At 44.5% G+C, this 15,000-nt stretch overlaps 1 protein-coding gene across 2 annotated transcripts in view; it reads right to left on the minus strand.

Annotated features, from left to right (window-relative positions):
- Window positions 1–15,000, minus strand: part of fchsd2 (FCH and double SH3 domains 2) — a 142,659-nt gene that overhangs the window by 42,326 nt on the left and 85,333 nt on the right. For both annotated transcript variants that reach the window (XM_045724809.2, XM_045724810.2), the window contains exon 8: window positions 14,179–14,307. In XM_045724809.2, coding sequence (XP_045580765.1) covers window positions 14,179–14,307 — 129 coding nt within the window. The remainder of the gene's footprint in view (window positions 1–14,178; window positions 14,308–15,000) is intronic.

Genomic DNA, 15,000 nt, shown 5'->3' on the forward strand with positions numbered 1-15,000 from the left:
GGGGGATGAATACTTTTGCACCATACATGATCAAATACGAATCAGCTCTTAAAGACTACCAGAACCCTCTGGATTATCAGATGACCTTGAATGAACTACAGGAGAAAATTACAAACCTTCCAACCCAAAAAGGCCTCTGGTGTTGATGGTATCCTCAATTCAATTATCAAATATACAGACAACAAACTCCAATTGGCTATATTTAAACTCTTTAACATCATCCTCAGCTCTGGCATCTCCCACAATATTTGGAACCAAGGACTGATCACCCCAATCCACAAAAGTGGAGACAAATTTGACCTCAACAACTACCGTGGGATACGTGTCAACAGCAACCTTGGGGAAAACCTCTGCATTATCATTAACAGCAGACTCGTACTGAGCAAATGTCAAATTGGCTTTAACAAATTAGCATACAACTTATTGACCCTGCACACCCTAACTGACAAACAAAAACAAAGTCTTCTCATGCTGTCAGGGATTTCTTCGTCGGAGGACGATATAGCGAAATCATCGTCGGAAAAAATGACCAAAATGCAGCAGGGTTGTGATAGTTCATTTTTTAACATTTAATAAACTCAAAAAACGAACATACGATTTACAGACAGTCCTGTTAGGCTTACACACGCTAAACACGAAACAATCTCCCACAAATACACAGACAAACACACCCAACTAATATAGGACTTCCAATCAAAGGCAACACCACACAGCTGCCTTCAATTGGAAGTCCACCCCAATTAACTCAACATAGAAACAGATCAACCAGACTACACATAGAAATATATCAACATAGACCATAACTCAAAACCCGGAAATAATAAATCAAACGCCCTCCTAACTAACACACCACCCTGAACCACATAAAACAAATACCCTCTGCCACGTCCTGACCAAACTATAATGACAATTAACCCTTATACTGGCCAGGACGTGACACATGCTTTCTTGATTTCAAAAAAGCTTTTGACTCATTTTGTCATGAGGGTCTGATATACAAATTGATGGAAAGTGGTGGTGGAGGAAAAACATACTACATTTTACAATCCATGTAAACAAACGTTGAGGGTGCGGTTAAAATTGGCACAAAAAAAACTAACATTTATTTCCACACTCTCCATCACTCTGCGTTCCAACTCATCTCAATTGAGTTGAGGTCAGGTGATTGTGGAGGCCAGGTCATCTGATGCAGCACTCCTTCACTCTCCTTGTCCAAACTTTTGACTGGTACTGTATATATCAACTAATTGGCTAGAGGCACTAGAACTGTCTGCAGCACCTGACATCACCCTACTAGAAGCTGAAGTCAAATGTCTACTGTTTGCTGATGATCTGGTGCTTCTGTCACCAACCAAGGAGGGCCTACAGCAGCATCTAGATCTTCTACACAGATTCTGTCAGACCTGGGCCCTGACAGTAAATCTCAGTAAGACAAAAATAATGGTGTTTCAAAAAAGGTCCAGTTGCCAGGACCACAAATACAATCTAGACACCGTTGCCCTAGAGCACACAAAAAACTATACCTACCTCGGCCTAAACATCAGCGCCACAGGTAACTTCCACAAAGCTGTGAACGATCTGAGAGACAAGGCAAGAAGGGCATTCTATGCCATCAAAAGGAACACAAAATTCAACATACCAATTAGGATCTGGCTAAAAATACTTGAATCAGTGATAGAACCCATTGCCATAGGGCGGCGTAACAATTGGCCCAGCGTCATCCGGGTTTGGCCGGGGTAGGCCGTCATTGTAAATAAGATTTTGTTCTTAATTGACTTGCCTAGTTAAATAAAAAATAAATTAATAAAAATTGTCCTTTATGGGGTCCGCACACCAACCCACAATTCACAAAATGGGACAATCACCAAATTGAGACTGCATGCAGAATTATGCAAAAATACCCTCAGTGTTCAACGTAAAACACCAAATAATGTATGCATAGCAGAATTAGGCCGATACCCGCTAATTAACAAAATCCAGAAGAAAAAAAACGTTAACTTCTACAACCACCTAAAAGGAAGTGATTCCAAAATCTTCCATAACACAGCAATCACCTACAAAAAGATGAACCTGGAGAAGAGTCCCCTAAGCAAGCTGGTCCTGGGGCTCTGTGGGGTGTGTTTGTGTTTGTGAACAGAGCCCCAGGACAGCAACACAATTAGACATAACCAAATCATGAGAAAACAAAAAGAGAATTACTTGACACATTGGAAAGAATTAACAAAAAAACTGAGCAAACTAGAATGCTATTTGGCCCTAGACAGAGAGTTTACAGTGGCAGAATACCTGACCACTGTGACTGACCCACATTTAAGGAAAGCTTTGACTATGTACAGACTCAGTGAGCATGGCCTTGCCATTGAGAGGCTGCCGTAGGCAGACCTGGCTCTTATGAGAAGACAGGCTATGTGCACACTGCCCACAAAATGAGTTGGAAACTGAGCTGCACTTCCTAACCTCCTGCCAAATGTATGACCATATTAGAGACACATATTTCCCTCAGAATACACAGACCCACAAAGAATTTGAAAACAAATCCCATATCTATTAGGTGAAATACCGCAGTGTGCCATCACAGCAGCAATATGTGTGACCTGTTGCCACAAGAAACAGGCAACCAGTGAAGAACAAACACCATTGTAAATACAACCCATATTTATATTTATTTATTTTCCCTTTTGTACTTTAACTATTTGCACATCATTATAACATTGTATATAGACATAATATGACATTTGAAATGTCTCTATTCCTTCTGAACTTTTGTGTAATGTTAACTGTTCTTTTTTAATAGTTTATTTCACTTTTGTTTATTAACTATTTCACTTGCTTGGGCAATGTAAACATATGTTTCCCGTGCCAATAAAGCCCATTGAATTAAATCAAATGAAATATTATTGAATCATAGAGAGAGAGAGAGAGAGAGAGAGACATAAATGAATCATTAAGAGCTAATAGACTGGATAGAGACTGTAGTATGAGCAGGGAAAGGGTGGGGGAGGCAGAAGGATAGAGTGAAGGGAAAAAGTAGTATTTTGAAAGGAAGGAGGGCAGGGGAGACCTGTGGTTTAACGGTGCAGAGTATGTATAAATGTGTGTGTGGTACTGTAGGTTCGTTGGCTCATGGTGTGTGACTGGAGTCTGTGTGTTCTCTTGTTGTGTAGGAATCTGAACCCCCTTCACCTTTCCCAGCAGCAGCTGTGACAGCACCATAGCCCTATCCAAAACACACACACACACACCCTCCTCTCTCCAACCCTTTGCCTTAAATGTCAGCCTATCACACATTCCATCGTACAATGATGACAATGGCAACTCAATGTCCCAACACACACTCACTCACACGCACATACACACACACATGCACATACACACACACACACAAGCACACGGACACAGCTGAAACAATGGTATGATGACAAATCTAGGGAAATTCCGTCATTGAGGGTGAAGGCTAGTCCCAATACTACCCCCACCCTACCCTTTCACTCATCCCCCTTCCTCTCCTCCCTCTCTCTCTCTACCTATCCATGTAGGGTAGTGTGAACAACAGAATGATTCAAGGGCCAGAAAAATACATACATCACATCTCTCCGTGTGTGTGTGTGTGTGTGTGTGTGTGTGTGTGTGTGTGTGTGTGTGTGTGTGTGTGTGTGTGTGTGTGTGTGTGTGTGTGTGTGTGTGTGTGTGAATGTATGTATGTACAGTGAGGGAAAAAAGTATTTGATCCCCCAAACGTATAAAATCAGCAGGGGATCAAATACTTTTTTCCCTCACTGTATGTATGTATGTATGTATGTAGGTAGGTAGGTAGGTAGGTAGGTAGGTAGGTAGGTAGGTAGGTAGGTAGGTAGGTATGTATGTACAGTGGGGAGAACAAGTATTTGATCCCCTGCTGATTTTATACGTTTGGGGGATCAAATACTTTTTTCCCTCACTGTATGTATGTATGTAGGTAGGTAGGTAGGTAGGTAGGTAGGTAGGTAGGTAGGTAGGTAGGTAGGTAGGTATGTATGTACAGTGGGGAGAACAAGTATTTGATACACTGCCGATTTTGCAGGTTTTCCTACTTACAAAGCATGTAGAGGTCCAGAAAATCCAGAAAATCACATTGTATGATTTTTAAGTAATTAATTTGCATTTTATTGCATGACATAAGTATTTGATAACCTACCAACCAGTAAGAATTCCGGCTCTCACAGACCTGTTAGTTTTTCTTTAAGAAGCCCTCCTGTTCTCCACTCATTACCTGTATTAACTGCACCTGTTTGAACTCGTTACCTGTATAGAAGACACCTGTCCACACACTCAATCAAACAGACTCCAACCTCTCCACAATGGCCAAGACCAGAAAGCTGTGTAAGGACATCAGGGATAAAATTGTAGACCTGCACAAGGCTGGGATGGGCTACAGGACAATAGGCAAGCAGCTTGGTGAGAAGGCAACAACTGTTGGCGCAATTATTAGAAAATGGAAGAAGTTCAAGATGACGGTCAATCACCCTCGGTCTGGGGCTCCATGCAAGATCTCACCTCGTGGGGCATCAATGATCACGAGGAAGGTGAGGGATCAGCCCAGAACTACACGGCAGGACCTGGAGAGAGCTGGGACCACAGTCTCAAAGAAAACCATTAGTAACACACTACACCGTCATGGATTAAAATCCTGCAGCGCACGCAAGGTCCCCCTGCTCAAGCCAGCGCATGTCCAGGCCCGTCTGAAGTTTGCCAATGACCATCTGGATGATCCAGAGGAGGAATGGGAGAAGGTCTGATGAGACAAAAATATAGTTTTTTTGGTCTAAACTCCACTCGCCGTGTTTGGAGGAAGAAGAAGGATGAGTACAACCCCAAGAACACCATCCCAACCGTGAAGCATGGAGGTGGAAACATCATTCTTTGGGGATGCTTTTCTGCAAAGGGGACAGGACGACTGCACCGTATTGAGGGGAGGATGGATGGGGCCATGTATCGCGAGATCTTGGCCAATAACCTCCTTCCCTCAGTAAGAGCATTGAAGATGGGTCGTGGCTGGGTCTTCCAGCATGACAACAACCCGAAACACACAGCCAGGGCAACTAAGGAGTGGCTCCGTAAGAAGCATCTCAAGGTCCTGGAGTGGCCTAGCCAGTCTCCAGACCTGAACCCAATAGAAAATCTTTGAAGGGAGCTGAAAGTCTGTATTGCCCAGCGACAGCCCCGAAACCTGAAGGATCTGGAGAAGGTCTGTATGGAGGAGTGGGCCAAAATCCCTGCTGCAGTGTGTGCAAACCTGGTCAAGAACTACAGGAAACGTATGATCTCTGTAATTGCAAACAAAGGTTTCTGTACCAAATATTAAGTTCTGCTTTTCTGATGTATCAAATACTTATGTCATGCAATAAAATGCTAATTAATTACTTAAAAATCATACAATGTGATTTTCTGGATTTTTGTCTCACAGTTGAAGTGTACCTATGATAAAAATGACAGACCTCTACATGCTTTGTAAGTAGGAAAACCTGCAAAATCGGCAGTGTATCAAATACTTGTTCTCCCCACGGTATGTATGTATGTATGCATGCACAGTTGAAATCGGAAGTTTACATACACCTTAGCCAAATACATTTAAACTCAGTTTTTCACAATTCCTGACATTTAATCCTAGTAAAAATTCCCTGTCTTAGGTCAGTTAGGATCACCACTTTATTTTAAGAATGTGAAATGTCATAATAGTAGAGAATTATTTATTTCAGCTTTTATTTCTTTCATCACATTCCCAGTGGGTCAGAAGTTTACATACACTCAATTAGTATTTGGTAGCATTGACTTTAAATTGTTTAACTTGGGTCAAACGTTTCGGGTAGCATTCCACCGTCCCACAATAAGATGGGTGAATTTTGGCCCATTCCTCTTGACAGAGCTGGTGTAACTGAGTCAGGTTTGTAGGCCTCCTTGCTCGCACACGCTTTTTCAGTTCTGCCCACAAATGTTCTATAGGACTGAGGTCAGGGCTTTGTGATGGCCACTCCCAATACCTTGACTTTGTTGTCCTTAAGCCATTTTGCCACAACTTCGGAAGTATGCTTGGGGTCATTGTCCATTTGGAAGACCCATTTGCGACCAAGCTTTAACTTCCTGACTGATGTCTTGATATGTTGCTTCAATATATCCACAAAATTTTCCTACCTCATGATTCCATCTATTTTGTGAAGTGCACCAGTCCCTCCTGCAGCAAAGCAACCCCACAACATGATGCTGCCACCCCCGTGCTTCACGGTTAGGATGGTGTTCTTCGGCTTGCAAGCCTCCCCCTTTTTCCTCCAAACATATCGATTGTCATTATGGCCGAACAGGCCTATTTTTGTTTCATCAGACCAGAGGACATTTCTCCAAAAAGTATGATTTTTGTCCCCATGTGCAGTTGCAAACCGTAGTCTGGCTTTTTTATGGCGGTTTTGGAGCAATGGCTTCTTCTTTGCTGAGCGGCCTTTCAGGTTATGTCGATAACTTGTTTTACTGTGGATATAGATACTTTTGTACCTGTTTCCTCCAGCATCTTTACAAGGTCCTTTGCTGTTGTTCTGGGATTGATTTGCACTTTTCGCACCAAAGTACGTTCATCTCTAAGAGACAGAACGTGTCTCCTTCCTGAGCGGTATGACGGCTGTGTGGTCCCATGGTGTTTATACTTGCGTACTATTGTTTGTACAGATGAACTTGGTACCTTCAGGCGTTTGGAAATTGCTCCCAAGGATGAACCAGACTTGTGGAGGTCTACCATTTTTTATCCTGAGGTCTTGGTTGATTTCTTTCGATTTTCCCATGATGTCAAGCAAAGAGGCACCGAGTTTGAAGGTAGGCCTTGAAATACATCCACAGGTACATCTCCAATTGACTCAAATGATGTCAATTAGCCTATCAGAAGCTTCTAAAGCCATGACATCATTTTCTGGAATTTTCCAAGCTGTTTAAAGGCACAGTCAACTTAGTGTATGTAAACTTCTGAGCCACTGGAATTGTGATACAGTGAATTATAAGTGAAATAATATGTCTGTAAACAATTGTTGGAAAAATGACTTGTGTCATGCACAAAGTAGATGTCCTAACCGACTTGCCCAAACTATAGTTTGTTAACAACAAATTTGTGGAGTGGTTGAAAAACCGAGTTGTAATGACTTCAACTGTATGTATGTATGTATGTATGTATGTATGTATGTATGTATGTATGTATGTATGTATGTATGTATGTATGTGTGTGTGTGTGTGTGTGTGTGTATGTATGTATGTATGTATGTACTGTAAGCAGCCACATCTGTCAGAGGCAGCCTCTATAGAACCCTCACTACCCATTTTCAACATCAGGGGGAGGTGTTGAGCTCCTACTGAACAGTATACTCCTCTCTAACATCCCTGTGTGTGTGTGTGTGTGTGTGTGTGTGTGTGTGTGTGTGTGTGTGTGTGTGTGTGTGTGTGTGTGTGTGTGTGTGTGTGTGTGTGTGTGTGTGTTTGAAAGTGTGTGTGTGTTTGAAAGTGTGAGTGAGTGAGGGGGCCCTGTTCCAACTCCTTCCTTGGTTGAGGTAATCAGCGATCTAGACGTCATAGTTACCACTATCTGGCTTCAACAATCCTAGCTGGTCAGACATGGACTTACCTCACAGGAGGAAGGAAGGAAGGAAGTAAGGAAGGATGCATTTCTCTAGTACAGGGAAAGGAGGAGTGATAGGAGCAGCTTGTCAGTGTTGTTGATTAGGTGATGCCCTGAAGTGCTGTCCCTCTGTGGTGTGTGTGTGTGTGTGTGTGTGTGTGTGTGTGTGTGTGTGTGTGTGTGTGTGTGTGTGTGTCTAGCCTGAAGCCCTGTTCCCTTGTCACCATGTCCATCTATCTATTATTCACTAGAGAGTCTCAGCTGTCACATACAGTACCCTGGGGTTCAATACAGTATCCTGGGGTTCAATACAGTATCCTGGGGTTCAATACAGTCACATACAGTATCCTGGGGTTCAATACAGTCACATACAGTACCCTGGGGTTCAATACAGTCACATACAGTACCCTGGGCTTCAATACAGTCACATACAGTACCCTGGGGTTCAATACAGTCACATACAGTATCCTGGGGTTCAATACAGTCACATACAGTATCCTGGGGTTCACTACAGTCACATACAGTACCCTGGGGTTCAATACAGTCACATACAGTACCCTGGGGTTCAATACAGTAACATACAGTACCCTGGGGTTCAATACAGTCACATACAGTATCCTGGGGTTCAATACAGTCACATACAGTACCCTGGGGTTCAATACAGTCACATACAGTATCCTGGGTTTCAATACAGTCACATACAGTATCCTGGGGTTCAATACAGTCACGTACAGTATCCTGGGGTTCAATACAGTCACGTACAGTACCCTGGGGTTCAATACAGTCACATACAGTATCCTGGGGTTCAATACAGTCACATACAGTACCCTGGGGTTCAATACAGTCACATACAGTATCCTGGGGTTCAATACAGTCACATACAGTATCCTGGGGTTCAATACAGTCACGTACAGTACCCTGGGGTTCAATACAGTCACATACAGTACCCTGGGGTTCAATACAGTCACGTACATTACCCTGGGGTTCAATACAGTCACATACAGTATCCTGGGGTTCAATACAGTCACGTAAAGTACCCTGGGGTTCAATACAGTCACATACAGTATCCTGGGGTTCAATACAGTCACATACATTACCCTGGGGTTCAATACAGTCACATACAGTATCCTGGGGTTCAATACAGTCACATACATTACCCTGGGGTTCAATACAGTCACATACAGTATCCTGGGGTTCAATACAGTCACATACAGTACCCTGGGGTTCAATACAGTCACATACAGTACCCTGGGGATCAATACAGTTACATACAGTATCCTGGGGTTCACTACAGTCACATACAGTACCCTGGGGTTCAATACAGTCACATACAGTACCCTGGGGTTCAATACAGTCACATACAGTATCCTGGGGTTCAATACAGTCACATACAGTACCCTGGGGTTCAATACAGTCACATACAGTATCCTGGGTTTCAATACAGTCACATACAGTATCCTGGGGTTCAATACAGTCACGTACAGTATCCTGGGGTTCAATACAGTCACGTACAGTACCCTGGGGTTCAATACAGTCACATACAGTATCCTGGGGTTCAATACAGTCACATACAGTACCCTGGGGTTCAATACAGTCACATACAGTATCCTGGGGTTCAATACAGTCACATACAGTATCCTGGGGTTCAATACAGTCACGTACAGTACCCTGGGGTTCAATACAGTCACATACAGTACCTTGGGTTCAATACAGTCACGTACATTACCCTGGGGTTCAATACAGTCACATACAGTATCCTGGGGTTCAATACAGTCACGTAAAGTACCCTGGGGTTCAATACAGTCACATACAGTATCCTGGGGTTCAATACAGTCACATACATTACCCTGGGGTTCAATACAGTCACATACAGTATCCTGGGGTTCAATACAGTCACATACATTACCCTGGGGTTCAATACAGTCACATAAAGTATCCTGGGGTTCAATACAGTCACATACAGTACCCTGGGGTTCAATACAGTCACATACAGTACCCTGGGGATCAATACAGTTACATACAGTATCCTGGGGTTCAATACAGTCACATACAGTACCCTGGGGTTCAATACAGTCACATACAGTACCCTGGGGTTCAATACAGTCACATACAGTGTCATGGGGTTCAATACAGTCACATACATTACCCTAGGGTTCAATACAGTCACATACATTACCCTGGGGTTCAATACAGTCACATACATTACCCTGGGGTTCAATACAGTCACATACAGTACCCTGGGGTTCAATACAGTCACATACAGTATCCTGGGGTTCAATACAGTCACATACAGTATCCTGGGGTTCAATACAGTCACATACAGTATCCTGGGGTTCAATACAGTCACATACTGTACCCTGGGGTTCAATACAGTCACATACATTACCCTGGGGTTCAATACAGTCACATACAGTATCCTGGGGTTCAATACAGTCACATACAGTACCCTGGGGTTCAATACAGTCACATACAGTATCCTGGGGTTCAATACAGTCACATACAGTACCCTGGGGTTCAATACAGTCACATACAGTACCCTGGGGTTCAATACAGTCACATACAGTATCCTGGGGTTCAATACAGTCACATACAGTACCCTGGGGTTCAATACAGTCACATACAGTACCCTGGGGTTCAATACAGTCACATACAGTACCCTGGGGTTCAATACAGTCACATACAGTACCCTGGGGTTCAATACAGTCACATACAGTACCCTGGGGTTCAATACAGTCACATACAGTACCCTGGGGTTCAATACAGTCACATACAGTACCCTGGGGTTCAATACAGTCACATACAGTACCCTGGGGTTCAATACAGTCACATACAGTACCCTGGGGTTCAATACAGTCACATACAGTACCCTGGGGTTCAATACAGTCACATACAGTACCCTGGGGTTCAATACAGTCACATACAGTATCCTGGGGTTCAATACAGTCACGTACAGTACCCTGGGGTTCAATACAGTCACGTACAGTACCCTGGGGTTCAATACAGTCACATACAGTACCCTGGGGTTCAATACAGTCACATACAGTATCCTGGGGGTCAATACAGTCACGTACAGTATCCTGGGGTTCAATACAGTCACGTACAGTACCCTGGGGTTCAATACAGTCACATACAGTATCCTGGGGTTCAATACAGTCACATACAGTATCCTGGGGGTCAATACAGTCACGTACAGTATCCTGGGGTTCAATACAGTCACGTACAGTACCCTGGGGTTCAATACAGTCACATACAGTACCCTGGGGTTCAATACAGTCACATACAGTACCCTGGGGTTCAATACAGTCACATACAGTATCCTGGGGTTCAATACAGTCACGTACAGTATCCTGGGGTTCAATACAGTCACGTACAGTACCCTGGGGTTCAATACAGTCAAATACGGTATCCTGGGGTTCAATACAGTACCCTGGGGTTCAATACAGTCACATACATTACCCTAGGGTTCAATACAGTCACATACATTACCCTGGGGTTCAATACAGTCACATACATTACCCTGGGGTTCAATACAGTCACATACAGTATCCTGGGGTTCAATACAGTCACATACAGTACCCTGGGGTTCAATACAGTCACATACAGTATCCTGGGGTTCAATACAGTCACATACAGTACCCTGGGGTTCAATACAGTCACATACAGTACCCTGGGGTTCAATACAGTCACATACAGTACCCTGGGGTTCAATACAGTCACATACAGTACCCTGGGGTTCAATACAGTCACATACAGTACCCTGGGGTTCAATACAGTCACATACAGTACCCTGGGGTTCAATACAGTCACATACAGTACCCTGGGGTTCAATACAGTCACATACAGTATCCTGGGGTTCAATACAGTCACATACAGTATCCTGGGGTTCACTACAGTCACATACAGTACCCTGGGGTTCAATACAGTCACATACAGTACCCTGGGGTTCAATACAGTCACATACAGTATCCTGGGGTTCAATACAGTCACATACAGTACCCTGGGGTTCAATACAGTCACATACAGTACCCTGGGGTTCAATACAGTCACATACAGTATCCTGGGGTTCAATACAGTCACATACAGTACCCTGGGGTTCAATACAGTCACATACAGTACCCTGGGGTTCAATACAGTCACATACAGTATCCTGGGGTTCAATACAGTCACATACATTACCCTGGGGTTCAATACAGTCACATACATTACCCTGGGGTTCAATACAGTCACATACAGTACCCTGGGGTTCAATACAGTCACATACAGTACCCTGGGGTTCAATACAGTCACATACAGTACCCTGGGGTTCAATACAGTCACATACAGTACCCTGGGGTTCAATACAGTCACATACAGTACCCTGGGGTTCAATACAGTCACATACAGTACCCTGGGGTTCAATACAGTCACATACAGTATCCTGGGGGTCAATACAGTCACGTACAGTATCCTGGGGTTCAATACAGTCACGTACAGTATCCTGGGGTTCAATACAGTCACATACAGTATCCTGGGGTTCAATACAGTCACATACAGTATCCTGGGGTTCAATACAGTCACATACAGTATCCTGGGGTTCAATACAGTCACGTACAGTACCCTGGGGTTCAATACAGTCAAATACGGTATCCTGGGGTTCAATACAGTACCCTGGGGTTCAATACAGTCACATACAGTACCCTGGGGTTCAATACAGTCACATACAGTATCCTGGGGTTCAATACAGTCACGTACAGTATCCTGGGGTTCAATACAGTCACGTACAGTACCCTGGGGTTCAATACAGTCAAATACGGTATCCTGGGGTTCAATACAGTACCCTGGGGTTCAATACAGTCACATACATTACCCTGGGTTTCAATACAGTCACATACATTACCCTGGGGTTCAATACAGTCACATACATTACCCTGGGGTTCAATACAGTCACATACAGTATCCTGGGGTTCAATACAGTCACATACAGTACCCTGGGGTTCAATACAGTCACATACAGTATCCTGGGGTTCAATACAGTCACATACAGTACCCTGGGGTTCAATACAGTCACATACAGTACCCTGGGGTTCAATACAGTCACATACAGTACCCTGGGGTTCAATACAGTCACATACAGTACCCTGGGGTTCAATACAGTCACATACAGTACCCTGGGGTTCAATACAGTCACATACAGTACCCTGGGGTTCAATACAGTCACATACAGTACCCTGGGGTTCAATACAGTCACATACATTACCCTGGGGTTCAATACAGTCACATACAGTACCCTGGGGTTCAATACAGTCACATACAGTACCCTGGGGTTCAATACAGTCACATACAGTACCCTGGGGTTCAATACAGTCACATGTTCAATACAGTCACATACAGTATCTTGGGGTTCAATACAGTCACATACAGTATCCTGGGGTTCAATACAGTGAAATACAGTACCCTGGGGTTCAATACAGTCAAATACAGTATCCTGGGGTTCAATACAGTCACGTACAGTATCCTGGGGTTCAATACAGTATCCTGGGGTTCAATACAGTCACATACAGTATCCTGGGGTTCAATACAGTCACATACAGTATCCTGGGGTTCAATACAGTCACGAACAGTACCCTGGGGTTCAATACAGTCACATACAGTATCCTGGGGTACAATACAGTCACGTACAGTATCCTGGGGTTCAATACAGTCACATACAGTATCCTGGGGTACAATACAGTCACATACAGTACCCTGGGGTTCAACACAGTCACATACTGTATCCTGGGAAGGAGAGAGAGAAGGTAGTGGAGGAGGGGAGAGAGAAGGAAGCGTAGGACGGGACAAGGAAGGGGAGGAGGGGAGAGAGAAGGAAGCGGAGGAGGAGAGAGAGAAGGAAGCGGAGGAGGAGAGAGGAGGAAGTGGAGAAGGGGAGACAGGAGAAAGGGGAGGAGGAGAGAGAGAGAAGGAAGGGGAGGAGGAGAGAGAGAAGGAAGGGGAGGAGGGGAGAGAGAAGTGAACCCTTTCTTACACAACATTAGTTATTGTGCGTGTGTGTGCGTGCGTGCGTGTGTGCGTGTGTGTGTGTTTGTCTGTCACTGCCTTTAATGGGATGATGAGTTCATGACCATGGGAACAGCTGAGCTAAGCTGACACACCGAGCAGTGGCTGAGAGGTGCGTGTCTGTGAGGCATGCTAAAAGATCTGTGTCAACACTGATGTAAGGGTCTGAATCTCTGTGTTTATGCAGACGCATGTGTCGTTCTGTGTGTGTGTTTATCTGACAGTCTAGAGGGAACACTGTCATTCAGTCATTTACCTCGCCAACAAAATCACTAACGCCAAACCATTCCACTAGGAAAACACTGACTCTGTGTGTGTGTGTGTGTGTGTGTGTGTGTGTGTGTGTGTGTGTGTGTGTGTGTGTGTGTGTGTGTGTGTGTGTGTGTGTGGTACCTGTATACAGTGCAGCAGGTCTGTATGGTAGTAGCGGTCGTGGTGTGTGTGTGTGTGTGTGTGTGTGTGTGTGTGTGTGTGTGTGTGTGTGTGTGTGTGTGTGTGTGTGTGTGTGTGTGTGGTACCTGTATACAGTGCAGCAGGTCTGTATGGTAGTAGCGGTCATGGTGAGCGTTAGCTGCTGCCAGGGTTAACAGGTAGTCATTCCTGGCATGGGTTGCTTTAGAGTTACAGTCACTCCTCTTGGCTTTCAACTAGAGAAGGATGGACAGAGAGAGAGCGAGAGGGGTGGAGAGAGAGGTAGAGAGAAGTGTGGAGAGACAAGTAGAGAGAGAGAGTGAGAGTGAGAGAGAGAGGTAGAGAGAGAGAGGTAGAGAAGCGGAGAGAGAGAGAGTGAGAGTGGTGGACAGAGAGAGCAAGAGTGGTGGAGAGAGAGCGAGAGAGAGAGACAGAGACAGGTAGAGAGAAAGAGAGGTGGAGAGCGAGAGAGCGAGAGGGATGGAGAGAGAGGTAGAGAGAAGAGTGGAGAGACAGGTAGAAAGAAAGAGAGAGAGAGGTGGAGAAAGAGAGAGAGAGTTGGAGAAAGAGAGAGAGAGACAGAGAGAGACAGACAGAGAGAGACAGAGAAAGTTGGAGAGAGAGAGGTGGAGAGAGAGAGGTGGAGAAAGAGAGAGAGAAAGAGCGAGACAGAGAGAGAGAGAGAGTGAGAGATGGAGAGAGAGAAAGCGAGGTGGAGAGAGAGGTGGAGAAAGAGAGAGAGAGTTGGAGAAAGAGAGAGAGAGGCAGAGAGAGAGAGAGAGAAGACAGACAGAGAGAGAGAGGTGGAGAGAGAGAGGTGGAGAAAGAGAGAGAGAGAGAGCGAGAGAGTGAGAGATGGAGAGAGCGAGGTGGAGAGAGAGGTGGAGAGAGAGAGAGAGATGGAGAGAGGCAGAGATAGAGGTGGAGAG

This window comes from Salmo salar, chromosome 09 (assembly GCF_965601325.2).
Source record: "Salmo salar chromosome 09, fSalSal1, whole genome shotgun sequence".
NCBI lineage: Eukaryota > Metazoa > Chordata > Actinopteri > Salmoniformes > Salmonidae > Salmo > Salmo salar.